This window comes from Mustelus asterias, chromosome 7 (genome assembly GCF_964213995.1).
Source record: "Mustelus asterias chromosome 7, sMusAst1.hap1.1, whole genome shotgun sequence".
NCBI lineage: Eukaryota > Metazoa > Chordata > Chondrichthyes > Carcharhiniformes > Triakidae > Mustelus > Mustelus asterias.
Window position 1 is genome coordinate 14,641,647 of NC_135807.1, and position 20,724 is coordinate 14,662,370.

At 45.6% G+C, this 20,724-nt stretch overlaps 1 protein-coding gene across 1 annotated transcript in view; it reads left to right on the top strand.

Annotated features, from left to right (window-relative positions):
• afg3l2 (AFG3-like AAA ATPase 2) overlaps positions 1-20,724 on the top strand; it is a 71,779-nt gene that overhangs the window by 18,633 nt on the left and 32,422 nt on the right. Inside the window, exons 7-8 of the mRNA XM_078215697.1 lie at positions 5,807-5,928; positions 10,206-10,479. Of these exons, the coding sequence (XP_078071823.1) occupies positions 5,807-5,928; positions 10,206-10,479 (396 nt within the window). The remainder of the gene's footprint in view (positions 1-5,806; positions 5,929-10,205; positions 10,480-20,724) is intronic.

Here is a 20,724-nt window from a genome sequence, read left to right on the forward strand (position 1 = left end):
CATATTAGTCTATTATTTAATACCTTACTGAAGGCCTTTGGGAATTCAAAGTTTATTATAGCTACGGCATAACCCTTGTTTATTTTGGCCAGGATTCTCCCCAAAAAATTGTAAGTGCCGAATTTGTGCGAAAATGGGAGTAATTCATGAATTTTTTTTTTGGCGGGATTTTCAAAATGAATCTCCCACACTCTGTGCATTGCAGAGTGCCTCAGGGAGATTCACACTGAAAATCTGGGGGCGGGGCCCCCACCCCTCCTTCGCTGGCCTCCCAGATTGGTCTCCCGATGTCCCCTGCCAGCCCCAATCAGCCCCTTCCCACCCTCTGCCACTGACCCCTATGCAGAGTGGCAGCGGGACTCCCAACCCCCACTGATCTCTTCTTTCCCCGCCCCACCCAGCCCCGTCCCTTGGCACTGCCTGATGCCCAATGGGCATTGCCAAGGTGCCCCTTGGGCAGTGCCAGGGGCCAGGCTTACCCCTGACCGCCTGGGGGTGCCTCCATGGCCTCCCTTCACTCCAGCAAGGTTAGGCTGCCAGCTCCCCGTTAGTGGGGAGCTGTTGTAAACCCTGCTGGAGTGAACTATTCCTGGCTTGGTGGGGGGGGAGTGGAGAGATGCTAGCGGGCCCGGAGACTTAAGTCCCTGGCCTGCTAATAGGATGCAAATGCGATATTAATATTTAAATCAGGTCCGTGCCGAGCAGCGCAGCGGGCTGGGAGAACCGCCCCCTTTGTTTTTTTAATTCAGTCATGAGGCGTGGGTGCCAATGGGAATCCAGCATTTGTTGTAAATTCCTAATTCTGCTTGAGAAGGTAGTGGTAAGCTGCCTTCTGGAACCACTGCAGTCCATGTGGTGTAGGTACACCCACAGTGCTGAGAGTGAGGAAGTTCCAGGATTTTGATCCAGTGACACTGAAGGAATAATGATGGATTTCCAAGTCAAGATGGTGTGTGACTTGGAGAGAAACGTGCAGATGGTGGGTGTTCCCCAGGGCCTTCTGGCTTTGTTCTTCTCGGTGGTAGTGACAGTGTGTTAGAAGGTGCTGTTGAAGGATACTTGGCGAGTTGCTGCAGCCGATCCTGAGATGGTGTACATGGTAGAAGGAGTGAATGTTTAAGGTGATGCATGGGGTGCCTATTAAACGGACAGTTTTGTTCATGATAGGATTGAGCTTCGAGTGTTTTTGGAAAACTGCAGTCATCCAGGCCTGTGGTAGGTTCTCCATACCAGGCCTCACTTTTGTCTTGTAGTTGGTGAACAGGCTTTAGAGTTTCAGGATGTGCTTGACCTGATGCCTTGAGATTTCATAAGGTCCATAGTTCATGTTTGGTTCTCCTAGGATCACTCCCTCTTGACTCTACAGCTAACTCTGGTGGGTATGTTCTGCTGGCTGAACAGGACATGCTTGGGGATAGTGATGGGGGAGTTTGGGACATTGGTTGAAAGGTATGATTCTGTGAGAATGACTATGCCAGGCTGTTTCCTGAGTAGTCGGTGGAACAGTTCTCCCAATTTTGGCACAAATCCCCAGTGGTGACTTTTTCAGAGTGGTTTGATTCAACTGAGTGGCTTGCTCTACGTTAACTCAAACCCAATGAAATTAGTCAAACAAAACTTTCCCGTTTGTACTCCATGTGGACCTTTCAGTATTATATTTTTTTGGTTTTCTCTTTTAGTTGGATTTTGATTTTCTTTCTGCTACCAATATTAAGCTGACTAACTTCATACATAGAATATAAGAAGAAAGAAGTCATGAGTTGGTGTATTGTCTACAGTTTTGGGTGCTTTAATATTTAAAGGACAATAAAGCCATAGAGCACATAGAACGCAAATTTCAAGTTCTTATATATCTCATTTTTTGATCATTTAGTGATCAAAAAATATGAGATATATGAGAAGAACTTGGGATATTGAGACTAAGTGATTTATGAGCTTGTTTTTAAATTCTGAAGAATCTCATAGCCTTAAGAGAAAACAATTATTTCCCTGAGTAAAGAATGTTCATCAGTTTAATATTTTGAGGACTATGCGAGTTGTTTGGAGGATTTCTTTGTGCAGTGATTAGTTTTGAATTTCACTACAATGAACTGACAAAACCACAATAGGCTGAATAGCTTCCTTCTAAACTGTGAAGGTCTCGGATTCATTGCTTTCATGTGCAGCATTCTTATCACATCCGTGAAATATTTTCAACCAAGTCATGTAACGGGTGTTGAATTCTTTCTGCCGGGTGACTGACGGGTTGTCACATGCTGCAGCTTTCACTTTGTAGAGCCTACTTAAAATAACACCGCTGACAAGATCCAATCCATCCTCCGCAAGGACAAATTGGTTAAGAACAATTTCAGTGAGAAAACGTGATTTGAGGAGCTGTCGGCTCATACGCAAAAATAAATGGGGCAGCGAAGGCAGAGGAAAACAGCAGAATGAATTCGGAAACATGATAGGATGATCCCATCTGCCAAACCATGAAATTGAAATGAGCTTGTAGGTGAAGGGAACTGCAGTAGAATCCCAATGTATAAATGACTAGGTATGCTAGCAAGGCATCTACATTTACAGTCTTTCTTGCAGTATTGCTTTTAAATTTGTTGTAACCTAGACTACTTTAGAAGGCCCATCTGGTGTGGAATTGGAGCCGCATATAGATTGGATGAAGTTGCTCAGCTCCCTTCTCTGGAAGGCTGCAGTTGAGTTTTTGTAATGAATTAGATTCATAGTCATTCTAATGTGCAGAAGGAGGCCATTTGGCCCATCGAGTCTGCACCAACCACAATCCCACCCAGACCCTATCTCCATAACCCCATTTACTTACCCTAGCTAGTCCCCCTGACACTAAGGGCAATTTAGCTTGGTCACTCAACCTAACTCGCACACCTTTGGAATTGGCAACTTTTTTCATGGTCAACCTTTCTTGTAAGAAGTTTAACAACACCAGGTTAAAGTCCAACAGGTTTATTTGGTAGCAAAAGCCACACCTGTTGGACTTTAACCTGGTGTTGTTAAACTTCTTACTGTGTTTACCCCAGTCCAACGCCAGCATCTCCACATCATGACAACCTTTCTTGTGCCAGTCCACAACTTACCGGGTTTATTGAATTCATTTTCACAACTTTCCATGGTGGGAATTGAGCTTATGACCAAATGGGTTGCTAGTTCAATACTATAACCGGTACATTAGTATAGCTGAGGTAATAGCCTGGTTTTGTCGTGGTAATGGCTGCAAAGTGGCAGCAACTTCTGGAGGCCGCACATGCGCAGTTAAACATGGAAATCCAGAAGTTGCTGTCAGTGGTTCTATACGTCTCAGGGTGCACTGTTGAAATCCTTACAGACTGCAATCCATTAGAAATCATTGAACAAATGGGAATATGCCTTTTACACTAACAGCCCCACTGTAAAATCTCTTGAAAAAGTCACACCCTGTTGCATATTATATATTTGGGGATGTGAAGTTTCTCCATTAGAAAAATTAAAAATGTGGATTTTTTAATATATTAAAGCTTATGATATTTCAGGTTGTACCTTAATCCAAATTGTACGGCCCAATTTCATTCTTTGTAAACTGAAATCACAAAGTGATAGATAATCATTGCGTTTTTCCCCTGGTTTTGCTATCTAATGAGAATACTTCAAAGTGACTAGTTGCAAACCTTTGTGGTTGACATCACTCTTTTTAAAATCCATTCATGGTGGTGCTGGCTTGGCCAGTATTTATTGGCCATCCCGAATTGCCCTTGAGGAGGTGGTGGTGAGCTGCCTTCTTAAACCACCGCAGTCCATGTGGTGTACGTACACCCACAGGGAATAATTCCAGGGTTTTGAGCCAGCAACAGTGAAGGTCCGGCAATATATTTCCAAATCAGGATGATGAGTGACTCGGAAGGGAACTTAAAGATGGTGGTGTTCCCATGTGTCAGCAGTCCTTCTAGATGGTAGCGGTCATGGGTTTGGAAGGTGCTGCCTAAGGAATTTTGGTAAGTTCCAGCACTATATCTTGTAGATGGTACACACTTGCCACTGTGCATTGGTGGTGGAGGGATTGAATGTTTGTGGATGGGGTGGTAATCCAGCAAACTGCTTTGTCCTGGATGATGTCAAGCTTCTTGAATGTTGTTGGAGCTTCCATCATCCAGGCAAATGGAGAGTATTCCATCACTCTCCTAACTTGTGTCCTGTAGATGGTGGACTGGCATTGGGGAGTCAGGTGGGTTACTTGTTGCAGGATTTTTCGCCTCTGACCTGCTGTTATAGCCACTGTATTTATATGGATAGCCCAGTTCAGTTTTTATTCAGTGCTGACCCCCAGGATGTTGATGGTGGGGGAGTCGTCGATAGCACTGCCATGGAATGTCAAGGGTGATGGTTAGATTCTCATTTGTTGGAGATAGCCATTGCCTGGCACTTGTCTGGCACAAATGTTACTTGCCACAGGTGAGCCCAAAGCTGACCAAAGGTCTTGCTGCATTTGGACATGGGCTGCCATTGCTGGGATCCCCTTGATTTGGTGCCAGGTTTACACTGATGTTGGGAAAGGTGAAATTCATATCACAAAGACTGCTAGATCTTTGTGGACAGCTGACTGCAAGGTCGACAATCTGCAGCAGTGTTTTGCCACTGACTGTAAAACCTGGGTCAATGTGCAATGATTCTGTGTTGGTGCCTGAAGCAAAATCTAAATAGTAACAAACATAGTTTCTGCGTATTCTAACGGAGATTACAGTTCTATTCTCATTCTTAATGGTTACTCTGAGTGGTGGCTTATCTTGGAATGGTACATGATTAGATTCAGCCTTTTAATCACAGAACTGTCTCGGACCCATCACTCAAGCTGTGCATTGTTTACGTCTTTCTGCAGTTCTTAAGCAAATAATTACTTTGTGAGCATTCTATCTTTTGTCAGATATCTTTTTTTTGTGCTTTGTATCAGTGGCTATATATGAGAGCATTTATAGCGTGTGAGGCAAAGTGTGACTAATGTGCAATGTCTAATCCAGGTGTAGAATAAAAAGCCTTGTTAGAATTATGTCAAAACTGAGACAAGCTCTCTCATGTCTGATAATCTTTGGAAAAATATACACCCTGTTGCCTTGGACTATCACCTGATTGAGAGGCAAGTGTTTACTTGGCTCAGTTGTGGCTCTCTCTTCTGGATCAGAAGTTGTGAATTCAGGAGGACAAGTGCAGGTTATCGAGGCTGACATGTCAGCACAGTTTTGAAGGAGTGGCACATCTTCAGAATTGTCAGCATTTGGGTGATGTTAAACTGAAGATGGCAGTATTCAAAGAGCAGTGAATATCTGCCGGGGTCCTTAGCATAACACAAGAACATAAGATCTAGGAGTAGGCCATCTGGCCCCTCGAGCCTGCTTCACCATTCAATAAGATCATGGCTGATCTTTTTGTGGACTCAGCTCCACTTACCTGCCCGCCTTGCCAACCATTATCCCTCAACCGACACCACTGTAACCGATTAACAGATCATTTATCTCTTTACTATATGCCATGAACAAATTGACCACTATGTTTGTCTACATAACAGTAAGAAGTCTCACAACACCAGGTTAAAGTCCAACAGGTTTATTTGGTAGCACAAGCTTTCGGAGTGTCGCTCCTTCTTCAGGTGAGTGAAAAGAAGGAGCGATACTCCGAGAGCTAGTGGGTGGGGGGGGGGGCATTTTTAAGCTAACGAGTTTCAATTTTCAGACAAACTAATTAGGATGTGACGTATGCTTTCGGTGACAATATAATCAGTTTCAACCTTTAATTGCTCACGCTTTGATCTACTTTAAATTTGCAACAGTATGTATGGTTTAACATCGGTAGTGTGGACACCTTTGAGCGGAATCTGGAGACTGCGCAGCAGGAACAGGGCATAGAAGGTGAAAACAGGATACCTGTAGTATATTCAACGGAAAGTGATGGGTAAGGAATGTACCTCTTGATACTTAATTGTTTTATTTAAAAGGGTATGATTTTCACTTTCAGTTTGATTAGATTTCCTTAATGTCCTCAATTTCTTCCTGTAAATGTTAATTTTCTGTAACGAAAACAAAAATCAAAATTCTATACATCCTTAATGTGGAAAGGATTACTGTACAGAAGAAAGAAATGGCTAAAGGGGTAAACCACTTTGTGAGTGGCTTTGTTCTCTTTCCTGGCATACAGCATTACATAAACTAGAATGTTTTCACAAGCCTTCAGCCAAATGTCTTGATTTCTGCAAGAACTACAATGAATTCAATATCTATTTCTGAAGTTTATTTATTAGTATCACAAGTAGGCTTGCATTCACACTGCAATGAAGTTACTGTGAAAATCCCCTAGTGGCACCTGTTCGGGTACACTGAGGGAGAATTTTGCATGGCCAATGCACCTAACTTGCACATCTATGGACGGTGGGAGAAAACTGGAGCACCCGGAGGAAACCCACGCAGACACCGGGAGAAAGTGCAAACTCCACACAGTCACTCGAGGCTGGAATCAAACCCGGGTCCCTGGCACTGTGAGGCAGCAGTGCTAACCACTAGTTACAAATGAGCTATTATTAGCCTGTTGCGTTTTGACTAGGAAATGAAAATTCGGATCTAATATTCAACTTATGCTCATATTTGGACTTGCCCGAGAAAGCAAATCCTCCAAGTCTCAGGCAGCCTGTGCTGGTAAAAGGAAATTGTCCAATGAACCTGCACTGTTTTTTCTGGGAAGATTAACCACATTGCAGCTGTAAAGTTATTTGCATGAAAGGATTAACAAAAACTCAGTGTTTCCTTTCTCAGCCTCAGTTGATTTTACAACAAAAGTAACTTGTATTTTATATCACTTTTAACATAATGAAACGTTTCAATGTGCTTCATAGGAGGATTACAAAACAAAGTATGCCACCAAGCCACTTGAGATTTTTTTTGTACCTTTCTGTACTTTTATTGCAACCAAAAAACCCACTTCAAATTGAATCCAATTCATGGTCCCCATGTGAGGGACAAACAAGATCCAAGCTGACGTGATGAAACATTGCACCCTCTCCCGGGCTTGACCTAATGCTTCATGTTAACCCAAAGGCTGAGACGGCTTTAAAAAATTGCATCAGATAAAGCTTTGGTTTAGCTTCATTGGCTACCTTGATCCTTTACTCTATCCTAGCCTGGGCAAACCACCATCGCAGACATCAGCATACCCCAAGAGCAATGGGCTGCCTCATGACCCACTTGATCATGGTTTCACCATTGCCAAGCCACTTGAGGTATTAGGTCAGATGACAGAAATGTTGGTCAAAGAAGTAGATTTTAAGATGTAAGGAGGGAAATTTCAGAGCATTGGATCAAGGCAACTGAAGACACAACCATCAATGATGGAGCATTTACAATTGCCACCATTACCTCATGGCGCCTCTGGGTGCCATATTTAAATGACAGCCGGACAAGCATCCACTCCCTGCAATTCCTCCCACCTTTCTGCCTGTCGTGAGAGGAGGATTTTGAACTAGAACTGCTGCCACCCACTCTACACCTGCCATACTTGGATCCCTGGAGCTGCTACCCCCTCCCACACCCACTTGTTGCTATTGAGCATCTGCTGTCACCCCAGTCAAAGCATGGGACTTTGCAAGTGCAAGTGATCCCATGTTTTACCAATGCCCCACTGCAGGTTCTACTCTAGCATGTCTGACCAGGAACACTGGGAGGTCCTGTTTCTGAGTGAAGGTAGCAGGAGACTCTCCTTACTGACCAAGGCAACCTGGACGAAGATTGCAGAGGCTAGCAGCCTTGGGGTCCATTTGCAAGATAATGCCACAAAAGGGTGAACAACGCAAGTATAAATGGCACGATGTAGTCTCTGAAAAATGGTTCTTATGGGGGCATCAAGCAATGTAAATGTGTGGGTGAAGAGATACACCAGTAATTTGGGTTCTGGACCTCAGCACCAGATGGAACATGTGGACTGCATGTATGGGTGCCAGCTCGTGCTGTGAGCAGTTGTACTATTTGCAGGAGAGTGTATGGAATGATGAGAGATGGCACGTTGGCCTTTATTGCAAGGGGTTTGAAGGACAGGAATAAAGAAGTCTTGCTAGAGTTGTACAAGGTTTCAGTGTATCTGCATCTGGAACACAGTGTGTAGTTTTGGTCTTCATATTTAAGAAAGGATTTACTTGCTTTGGAGGTGATACAGTTAAGGTTCACTAGATTGGTTCATTGGATCAGGGTTTTGTCCTATGAGAGGCTGAGTAAATTAAGTCTTTATTCTCTGGCTCTGGAGAAGGATGAGAGGTGATCTCATTCTGAAGTGACTTTACAGGGTAGAAGCTGGGGAATTGATTCCGCTGGTTGGGGAGTCTAAAACATGGGGGCAGAGTCTCAAGGTAAGAGGCTGATCATTTAGGACTGAGATGAGGAGAAATTGTTTTGCTCAAAGAGATTGGAATTCTCTATCCCAGATGATAGTGGATAGTGCATTGTTGAACATACTTAAAACTGGGATAGAAGGATATGGGGAGAGGTAGGAAAGTGGAGTTGAAGCCCAATGTCAGCCATGATTGTATTAAATGGTGGAACAAGCTCGGTGGGCTATGTGGTGTACTCCTGCTCCTATTGCTTATGTTCTTGTGGCCTACTTGTGATGCCAGACCCATAGCAATGTGGTTGATTCTTAACTGCCCTCTGCAACGGCCTAGCAAGCAACTCTGTTCAAATCATAGAAATCATAGAAACCCTACAGTACAGAAAGAGGCCATTCGGCCCATCGAGTCTGCACCGACCACAATCCCACCCAGGCCCTACCCCAATATCCCTACATATTTACCCACTAATCCCTCTAACCTACACATCTCAGGGCACTAAGGGCAATTTTTTTTTTAAGCATGGCCAATCAACCTAACCCGCACATCTTTGGACTGTGGGAGGAAACCAGAGCACCCGGAGGAAACCCACGCAGACACGAGGAGAATGTGCAAACTCCACACAGACAGTGACCCAAGCCGGGAATCGAACCCAGGTCCCTGGAGCTGTGAAGCAGCAGTGCTAACCACTGTGCTACCGTGCCGCCCTAGGAAGTTAGGGATGGGCAATAAATGCTGGCTCTGCCAGTGGTGCTCTTATCCCACTACTTTTTTAAAATGACCCTGGAATTGCAAGCTATTCCTTAGTCAACTTTGAGTTCACTGCATCACTCTCAAACCTTATTCCATCACCCTTGCCCTGCCTCTGGTGATCCTCGATCCAACCACTTGGTCAACTGTCCTCTTCAAGCTGCCCTCCCGGCACCCTGGAAATCTGCCACCCATCATCCTTCACCCACCCTCTTTGTTACTCTTGAATCTCCAAACCTCACCATTCATCTGCTCCCCATCACATATCCACTGTGTAAACTTCAGTTTCTTTTCTTGATTGGGTATCATCTGATAAATGAAATAAAAAGGAGCTCCTCCCCCAACCCCCAAAACACCATTTTTTGGAGCCATACTTAACAGAAAGGGCAGTTGAGGATCTGTTGTCTGGATTGTAGCAACATTACTTACGATACATGCCTAAGGGTTGGAAGCTTCCCGTGGCAAATCATTGACATGAATCTGAGTCTACTGCAACGTCTCGAGCATTGGCATTCCAGCTCTATCTCAGCTTTCCAGTTATAGTCATAAGCTGCATGAGTCTGAAGATCACAATTTATGAATTTTTAAAGTATATTTCTTTCTAGAAGGTGTTGCATTTTCAGTGTTTTGAATATTTGAGTGTTCTTTGCAAATGCCAAAATCACAAATTAATGATACTCGATTAATGAAAATTTCCTAATATTGTGCATTGATTTATCATGTTGCATAAATACATGGAATAATTTTTGTTCTGATTTAAATCCAAAAAAATTGTAGCAATAGAGGATTCATCTTAAAAGTCGTATATAAATGTCCGTTATGGTTGGAACTTGTAATTATTGGATTCTGAATCTAATGCCATTGAACATGTGCCAGCAATTTACAACGAGGACTATTTTAATTATAAAATGATATCCATCAAACATTGAATCTTATTTTTATTTGATTGCACGAATGTTTATTATTTTGCATTGCTGATGTTCCAAAGTAATTCACTGCAAAATTCAGAAATGCTGATTTTTTTTTTAGGCTTTCTTGGGTAAAGTCATTTTAAAAATTATTTCTCAAATTTACATGTTCTAATTTGAATTTGTCGTTTCTATTCATCTCTTAGCTCCTTTCTACTGAGTATGCTCCCTACTATCCTGATCATTGGGTTTCTGCTGTTTACCTTGAGAAGAGGAGCAGCGGGTGTGGGTCGGTCTGGACGTGGCATGGGTGGACTGTTCAGTGTTGGTGAAACGACAGCAAAGGTTCTCAAGGATGAAATTGACGTCAAGTTCAAAGATGTGGCAGGATGTGAGGAAGCAAAGTTGGAAATAATGGAATTTGTCAATTTTCTAAAGAATCCCAATCAGTATCAAGAACTTGGAGCCAAAATTCCAAAGGTGAGGTGCCATTTTAGACAAAATCCAACTCTAAGATGATGAGATGAGAAACAAAGCGTCAACCTATTACCACAGATTTTACTGTTGCTTTAAGATGCCTGTTTATCCAGAGCTTTGAGGAAAATAAGCTCATAATGTGAGCAGGCAGTGCAGTTATTAGCTTTGTTCACTTGGATGCGAGCTAGAAATAACTGTAATGGCAAATGATCTTTATGACATCTCAATCATCCACTACAGATTTTGTATTCTGTTAAAATGCAAAATGGATTGATTCAACAACCTTAGGAGTCTATATTGAGTTGTTATAAACGCTGCAGAGACTGATAACTTTTAAAAGGATATTTGAATTTCCAGTAGCTGACTGAAATGATCACATGTAAAGATTTCATGGTCTAAGACTGCTGCTGTAACAAGGTGGGGAGACTGGTGTACTGGGTAATGTCACTGGTCTAGTAATCTAAAGCCTAAGCAATGTCTCTGGAAACAGGTTCAAATCCCACTCCGCAGCTGGTAAAATGTGAATTTAATTAATAAGCCGAATTGGAAGTTAGTCTCAGTAATAGTCACCACAGGAACTTCCATGGATTGACGTATAAATCCATCTGGTTCACTAATGCCCTGTGAGGAAGGGATCGGCAATCTTTATCTAGTCTGTCCTACACGTGACTCCAGACCCTCAACAATGTGGTTGACTCATAATGGCCTAGCAAGCCACTCAGTTCAAGGGCAATTAGGGATGGGCAATGGATGCTGGCCTTGCCAGAAGCGTTCACATCCCATTTTTTTAAAAAGTGGGGGGAAGCTAACTAAAAGCAACACTGTGTAAACGCCATCCAGGAAACGACTTCTACTCTAAATGACGGAAAATGAACTCCCATTTAGCTTTTAATGCAACTGAAAATGCCACGTCATGGGCATACTTTATGGAACAAAGAACAGTACAGCACAAGGGCGGCATGGTGGCACAGTGGTTAGCTCTGCTGCCTCATAGCGCCAGTGACCCTGGTTCGATTCCCCATGTCTGCATGGGTTTCCTCTGGGTGCTCTGGTTCCCTCCCATGCTCCAAAGATGTGCTGGTTAGGTGCATTGGCCATGCTAAATTCTCCCTTAGTGTATCCAAACAGGCGCCGGAGTGTGGCGACTAGGGGGTTTTCACAGTAACTTCATTGCAGTTTTAATGCAAGCCTACTTGTGACTAATAAACTTTAGGAAAAGGCCCTTCAGCCCACCAAGTCTGTACCGACGCAGATGCCCCTCTCATGTTTTCTTGCATCTTTGGGGTCCATATCCCTCTATTCCCTGTCTATTCATGTATCCATCCAGATGCTTCTTGAACGTTATTATAGAATCTGTTTCCACCAACTTCTCTAGCAGTGCTCTGTAGGCATTCATCACCCTCTGTGTGAAAAACTTGCCCCTTGCATCTCTTTTAAACTTTCCCCCTCTCACTTTCAAGCGATGCCCCCAAGTTATTTACCCTCCGACCCTGGGAAAAAGACTTTGACTATCCACTTTATCCAAGCCTGTCATAATCTTATAAACCTCTATCGGGTCTCCCCTCATCCTCCGACGCTCCAATGAAAACAATCCAAGTTTAACCATAGAAACCCTGTTGTTGTTCGTCCATCGTCGCCGATGAGGAACACGACACCATTAGTCATTACGAGGCTGGATGCGGTGTGTCCGAAGATGACTGATCAGGCCAATTCGGGCACGGAATGTCCTGGCACATATTGGGCAGGCTTGTGTAGGCGCTGTGGTTGTTGCGCTGGTGGCTCTGGACTTGCGCAGCTCGTGCTTAAGTTGTGCTTCAGCATTGCACCTTGCTTCATAAGCTTGACAGCCCTTGTGGATGAGGCAGCGCCAGGTAGGGCAGTTTTGTGCCAGCGTTTCCCAGGTGATCGTGTCTATGTCAAGCGACTTCAGGGAGGCCTTGAGTGTGTCTTTGTAACGTTTCTACTGCCCTCCATGCGAGCGTCTTCCAGCAGAGAGTTCCCTAAAAAGGAGCTGCTTGAGTATGCGCTCGCCCGGCATACGGATGACATGACCTGCCCACCGGGTCTGTGCTCTCATCAGCAGTGTGTGGACTGATGGTAGACTTGCTCTAGAGAGGACTTCAGTGTCTGGTACTTTGTCTTGCCATCTGATGCGTATTATTCTGCGAAGACAAGTCATGTGGAAATGATTGATCTGTCTTGGATGCCTTCGATACACAGTCCACGTTTCACAGGCATACAGGAGGGTAGTGAGTACCACGGCGCTGTAGGCCTTCAGTTTTGTTGCTGGGATGATTCCTTGACGTTGCCATACAGTGGAACGCAGTCTACCGAGAGCAGAGCTTGCCTTTGCTATTCTGCAGTTAACTTCTGTATCAATAGTCACTGCTCGGGAGAGGGTACTGCCAAGATAAGTGAACTGGTCCACTGCCTGTAGTTTCTGCCCTTTGATTGTGATTATGGGTTCTGTGTACGGTGCATGAAGAGCAGGCTGGTGCATGACTTTGGACTCACCATCAACATTAAAAAGACCAAAGTTGTCACAAGCCGTTGAAAATTTGTCCATGCCGACTTGACTCTCTGGCTCTGAGCCAGTATACAGGGCGCAGTTATCGGCAAAGAGGAAGTCTCTCAGAACAGTCTCCTTCACTTTGGTAATAGCTTGAAGTCTCCTCCGGTTGAAGAGCTTCCCATCCACTCTGTACTTAAGGCTGATTCCAGCAACACTGTCCTGGAAGGCATTATTCAGCATGGCAGTAAACATCATGCTGAACAGTGTGGGTGCGAGCACACAGCCCTGTGACACCATTGGTGACTGGGAATGCCTCAGAGGATTCTCCGCCGTCCAGTACTCTGGCCATCATGGAACTGGCGTACCATCTGAATGAATTTGGGGGGGCAGCCGAACTTTGACATGATCCTCCACAGGCCTTGTCGGCTGACAGTGTCGAAGGCTTTCGCGAGGTCAACAAAGATTGTGTAGAGCTCATGATTCTGTTACTGACACTTCTCCTGAAGTTGGCGCGTGGCAAAAATCATGTCAATAATCCCGTGACCTTTGCGGAAGCCACACTGTGACTCTGGAAACAGGCCCAGCTCCAGATGAGTGACCAGACAATTTAGCAGGACTCTTGCGAGGGTTTTTCCAGCGATGGAGAGCAGCGAGATTCCTTGATGGTTGTCGCATACTTGCCGATTGCCCTTCCTCTTGTAGAGGTGTACGACGGAAGCACCTTTAAGTTCCTGGGGAATGGATCCTTGCTTCCAAAAGGACTGGAACAACTCGGTGAGCTTCTCGATAAGTACAGGACCAGCAGCTTTGTAGATCTCTGCGGGTATGGCGTCTGCCCCTGGGGCTTTGCCACTAGATAGCTGGCTAACAGCTTTCGTGACTTCGGCTACTACTGGTGGGTCAACCATGGCGCTGTTGATATCAACCTGGAGAATCCTGTCTATCGCCTCATCGTTAATAGATGATGGTCGGTTGAGGACGGCTTCAAAGTGTTCAGCCCATCTCTGCAGGATCTGAGCCCTCTCTGTAATGAGAGTTGTACCATCTGTACTTAGGAGGGGGGAACTCCTGAGAGATTGAGGTCCGTAGAGAGTGTTGAGGGCTTCATAGAACCATTTCAAATTGTTTATGTCAGCATCTCCCTATATTTCATCTGCCTTGGCGCTCAGCCAAGCATCCTGCATTTTACACAGTTTATTCTGGACTGTCCTGTGAGCACTGGTAAAGGCGTTTTTCTTGGCAGCTGATGATTGGTCATTCTGACAGGCACGATGAAGACGGTGCTTTTCAACAAGTAGAGCCTGTATCTCCACATCGTTCTCATCGAACCAGTCGTGCTGCTTGCGGGTAGAGGGCCCGAGCATCTTCAGTGCAGATGAATGGACAGCATCCCTGAAGCGTTCCTAGTCGTCCTCAGCGCTGCCTGCGAGGTGTGGGTCAGCAAGCTTGGTTTCTAAGTCTCCAGCCAGTGCTGAAGCTAAGCTGGAGTTCTTTAGCTTGGCCACATTGATTCCTTTCATAACCTTGCTTCCTTGTGGTCGCCTCTTGGGTCTGATGCGGAGCCTCATTTTGGAGACAATGAGCCTGTGATCTGTCCAACAGTCAGCACCACACATGGCCTTGGTCACTCTGACATCCTGCCTGTCTTTTCTCCTGACAATGACATAGTCGATAAGATGCCAGTGCTTAGAGTGGGGGTGCATCCAGGAGGGCTTATTGCGGGTAGGCAGATGGAAGGTTGTGTTGGTGATGAGGAAGGCGTGTGCTGCACAGGTCTTCATTAAGAGTAGGCCATTACTGTTACACTTGCCTACTCCATGCCTCCCAGTGACTCCCGGCCAGAATGCAGAGTCACACCCTACTCTTGCATTGAAGTCGCCAAGCAAGATCAGCTTGTCGGTACTGCTCACTGCTGATAGTAGGGCGTCTAGTTCTTCGCAGAACTTGTCTTTCATCTCGTCCGGTTGTTTATTGTGGGGGCATAAGCGCTGATCAGGGTGGCTTGACTTCTGTTCTGTAGAGGAAGCTGTAATGTCATAAGCCGGTCTCCCTTGGGGAGACTAGCAAGTTTCCGAACAAGGTGACTCCTGATGGCGAATCCAACTCCAGCATCACAACGCTCATCGCTGCCGCGACCGCTCCAGAAAAAAGTGTATCCACCTCCACTTTCAGTCAGCTGACCTATGTTGGCAAGACGAGTTTCACTCAGGGCTGCAATGTCAATGTTGTATCTTGCAAGCTCTCTCGCAACTAAGGCTGTTCTCTCTGGTCTATCTGCTGTAGGGTTGTCCAAAAGCGTCCGCACGTTCCAAATGCCAATGGTGAGCAGTGTCACCTTGTGTTTTATTTTGTTTTTTCGACTGCAAAATGGGATCCCCACCAGCCGCGGTAAACTGGCCAGGGTGTAGTGAAGCAGGTAATGTTTAGGGCACCTTTTCTAGCCCCTTCCTCATTCTACAGAGGTGAGCAGTGCGTTCTTGAAGAGGTCTGCTCATTCACCCAGGTAGACACTGAGTTTCACTGCCGCTACAGTCAGCGGAAAGCGACCATTAGACCTGAGCCGCCTGTGTGCAGGTCCGTGACTACAGCTCCCAGTGTATCCACACCTGCTGCTTCGTCGCTCGCCCATCGCCACAGGACGTCAAAGGTTGAACAGGACGGTGATGATGATGCTATCGAAACTAGCGCGTGATTTGGATTACAGTGAGGGAGAGTTGCGCAGCGTCAGCCTCGCTCTCTCTCCCCAATTCCCATCTGGATCCAGTGGCAAGACAACAGTCGAGACAGCTGGAGATGGGACTAGGCGCAATGGGTGACCAGGACGTCTACTGTGTCTTGTCCTGCTCTTCGTGTTCCACGACACTTGCAGAGACCGCCTTCTTGACTGTTGGACCTTCCATTGGTCTCGTCTGCTCGATCCGCCGGAGTCTGTCCTCATATGCTGGGATAGACATCTCCCATTCTCACCGAGGGTTGAGACCCATCGGCTACCCTCACCTGGTTTAGTCGGCTTGTCAAAGCCGTTGCCCGGGGTGTGGCCGCTGTCGCATGCAAACAGCTACGGGGAGCCAGAGGTGAGAGCTGAGTGCCAGGTGGGGACCAAAGGTGGACAAACCACCCTAAAAAGGACACGACATGTTCCCACACCAGAGGCGCTACCTCTCCCTGACACCCCATACACCCCAAAGACTATCCACTTTATCCAAGCCTGTCATAATCTTGTAAATCTCTATCAGGACCCCCCTCATCCTCCGACGCTCCAATGAAAACAATCCAAGTTTAACCATAGAAACCCTACAGTGCAGAAGGAGGCCATTTGGCCCATCGAGTCTGCACCGACAGCAATCCCGCCTACGCCCTATTCCTATAACCCCACGTATTAACCCCGCTAATCCCTCTAACCTATACATCTCAGGACACAATTTAGCATGTCCAATGCACCTAGTCCGCACATCTTTGGACTGTGGGAGGAAATGGAGCACCTGGAGGAAACTCACGCAGACACTGGGAGAATGTACAAACTCCACACAGACAGGGACCCAAGCAGGGAATTGAACCCAGGTCCCGGGCGCTGTGATGCAGCAGTGCTAATCACTGTGCCCCCCTCCCCTTTTCTTCGTAGTCCATATCCACCAAACCAGGCAACATCCTGGTAAATCTGTTCTACACATTTTCCAATGCATCAACGTTCTTCCGGTAGTGTGGCTGTCCAGAATTATACACAGTAATCCAAATACGGCCTAACCAAAGTCTTACATAGCTGCAACATGATTTTCCAATTCCTATACTTTTTGAAGGCCAGCATGCCATACGCCTTCTTGACCACCTTGTTCACCTGAGTTGCCACCTTCATGGAACTGTGGAGCTGCACGCCGAGATCCCTCTGCATGCTAATATTTCTAATGATTCTACCATATACTGTATACTTTTCTTCTGCAGTAGACCTTCCAAATCACATCACCTCACATTTGTCTGGGTTAAATTTCATCTGCCATCTTTTGGCCCAGGTCTCCAGCCGATTTATATCCTGCTGTATCCTCTGACAATCCTTCTCACTATCCGCTACTCCCCCAATTTTTGTATCATCTGCAAACTTACTGGTCGACCACCTACATTTTCCTCCAAGTCCAAAGATGTGCGGGTTGGTTGATTGGCCAAGCTAAAAATTGTCCTTAGTGTCCTGGGATGCGTAGGTTAGAGGGATTAGTGGGTAAAATATGTAGGGGTATGGGGGTAGGGCCTGGGTGAGATTGTGGTCGGTGCAGGCTTGATGGGCCGAATGGCCTCTTTCTGTGCTGTAGGGATTCTAAGAAATCATTTATATATGTATATATATATTACAAGCAACAGAGGTCCCAGCACTGATCCTTGTGGAACACTGCTTGTCACAGACCTCCAATTAGAAAAGTACCCTTCCATGCTACTGTCTGCTTTCCGTGCCCAAGCCAGTTCTGTATCCATCTTACCAGCTTACCTCGGATCCCATATGACTTCACCCTCCTGTATCAGCCTGTCATGAGGAACTTGCTCAAAGGTTTTACTAAAGTCCAAGAATACAACATCCACTGCCCTGCCATGGTCATTTTTTTGTTACTTCAACCTATGCCCCCGAGTAATTGACCCTTTGACTCTGGGAAAAAGACTCTGACTTTCGGTCCCTTAAGCGGTCACTTTATCCTCCCAGAACCAGTCCAAAGTTATTTTCAGCTCCCAATGGCTTCTTTCATTTTCCCTTTCTAGCTAAATAGCTTATAATCCCAGAATTTATTTCTATGACGAGGGTTACGCTGGCAATTTCGCCTTCTAGCCCAAGCTAGGCGAATCTTCCAGCCGCCTTTAAATCCTCTCAAACGCAGTTTCTTCAATCTGCATGGTGAACAATAGTCAGCATTTTCTCTTTAGGTGTATCATAGAATCATAGAAACCCTACAGTACAGAAAGAGGCCATTTGGCCCATCGAGTCTGCACCGACCACAATCCCACCCAGGCCCTACCCCCATATCCCTACATATTTTACCCGCTAATCCCTCTAACCTACGCATCTCAGGACATTAAGGGCAATTTTTAGCATGGCCAATCAACCTAACCCGCACATCTTTGGACTGTGGGAGGAAACCGGAGCACCCGGAGGAAACCCATGCAGACAGGGCTGCGTGGGGCTGGCTGCTTCTATGTCCCACTCTGCCCCTTCGATGGCTGTAAACTGAATTATGTCTATGTGTCAGTGATAGCTTGAAAAACCTCCAACCTGATGCTACAATGGCTTTCTAGACTTTTCCCTTCCCAAAGCTCATGTCCATGGCAGCATGCATAATATGGACCTTGTACCCAGGTAGAAATGCTAATTAGCTACCTTCTAGACCACAAGCTCCAATCTATCTTGGAATTAAATGATCTAAGGTACAGCCATTTACAAAACCTAACATTCCTAACACCTCCTTCTGAGAATTGGAGACTGAGTGGAATTTTCCGCTCTTGCCAACAGTGGGAATTGTGGCGGATTGGAGCATAAAATTTGGTGTGACGGATAAAAGTCCATTTCCTGCAGTGGGAAATTATTTTGGAGTTTTGTCCTCCCAACTTTGATGGCAGGTTAAAAGTGGGTCACGTTGCCCGCTGATCTATGTTAGAATCATATTTGCATTCATTTGCATCTCATGAATGCTCATTAAAAGGCCAACTCAACAGAATGACATTCCCCTTGCAAATTAAGTGCCCCACCAGTAGATAAAGATAATTGGGTCCTGGGGGTAAGAGCCATGGCTGACACAGTCATGGCCGGGGGGGCGGGCGGGTGGCCTCTACATCTCAAATGTCAGTAACGCTGCCTTCTTGACAGCTTTGATGTGAATGAGGAGAAGAAGGGCCTGTTGTCGATTGCCACAGCTCAGGAAAGACAATCGCCCTGAGGATCAAGAGCCAGTGGGGCATCACGCTGATGCGGGAGGACCAAATGAATGAGGTCGTTTGGCATGACTAAGGGTCTACAGAAGATGCAACTTACACCTGAAGATGAGCAAAATATTCTGCAGACTCCTTCACTTTTTTAGGATGTTGTAGCTCGTATTTGTCATAATTTCCTTGAGGATCGCATGCCGCATGGAATAGGAGACCATCCAATGCGCGTTGCTCTTAAGGTTACCACCACACTCGACCTTTTACAGTGGATCCTTCCAAGTCTCCACTGGGGATCTTTGTGGAACCTCATAATCACCAACACAAATGCATAAGAGAAGTCCGCAAAAAGATGTGTGGGTTAAGTGGATTGGCCACGCTAAATTACCCCTTAGTGTCAGGGGATTAGCTAGGGTAAATGCATGGGGTTATGGGGATAGGGCCTGGGTGGGATTGTGGTCAGTGCAAACTCGATAGGCTGAATGGCCTCCTTCTGCGCTGTAGGATTCTATGTTCAAAGTGAGCGATGCCCCTTTCAGTAAATCTCACCATTACGCACGGTTCTGTGTTGATGAAGCAAGCCAGTCTGCTAAAGCTGTGGTATTCGCTGCAATCTCAGGATTTCTGAAAGTGCAGGGCACCATTGACTGCACAGATGCAGCCTTGATAGCTCCCTGACACACACTGTGGGATTCATTAATCAAAACGGATTGCACTTGCCAAACGTTCAGCTAATCTGTGATCACAGAAAGCAGATCGTGCATGTTTATGCTAGGCACCCAAAGAGCTGTCACGACTCTTTACATTTTGAGTCACCTGCAGGTGCCACAGATCTTTGGGAGCCCTCACTGTATAAAGAGTTGGTTTCTCGGTGATAAACGTACTCCCCCATAGTTGTGGCTAATGATGCCTGTTTGTCGTCCACTGAGTGCATCTGAGGAGAGATACAATGCGCCACAAGATCCTTAATAGAGCAGACTGTCAACCTCTTAAATATGCGTTTTAGATGTTTGGATCGATCAAGTGGGGCTCTCCAATACTCACTACTAAGGTTGTGCAGCATCATTGTTGTTCGTTGGGCCCTGCACAACCTAATGCTGCAAAGGGGGGTTGTTTTGCCACAGAGAGCCATGGAGGAGCTACTCATCTCCTTGGATGAGGATGATTTTGGAGAGGATGAGGATTCATATGAGGGCACCACTGCACAGGCACATCGTGGAAGACGTGCCTGTGACAACCTTGGCTACAAGATTCTAGGCAAAATAAGGTGAAGACGAGTTGATACAAGTGCAGTTCTCATGTTTCAATGCGGGGAAGATGATAAAACCTTCATTGCCATCTTCAACATCTCTCAAAAAGTGATCAATCACAAAATGATAATGGAAGCATAAGCAACCTTCAATCTTAAAAGATGAGGATTATCCTTGGAAGGTGCATTAGTCAAGGGAGCATGTGACTGCTGTATAATGAGAGAAACACTCCACTAGCATTTATTCTTAAGCAACTACACAAAGTGCAGCCCTCCAACCGTAGCACACAAAAGTTATTGGCCAAGGCAGACTTCGAGGCAGGAACTCTATTGCACAAGGCATTGCATTCATGTCCATGTGACAGCAGCTTAACAAGGCAGCTGTAAGAGGAAAAACTTAATGGTTATTGCTTGACCTTTTGAAGGCAGCTCCATCTACATAACACCATTTCTCCAAACGCCAGCTCTCATGCAAGTACGACAGCAAGGAAGTTACGTCAACTTGTATAAGACATCAGTTAGACTTCAGTTACAATATTGTGTACAGTTCTGGACATCACACTATAGAAAGAATGTGAACGAATTGGCAAGA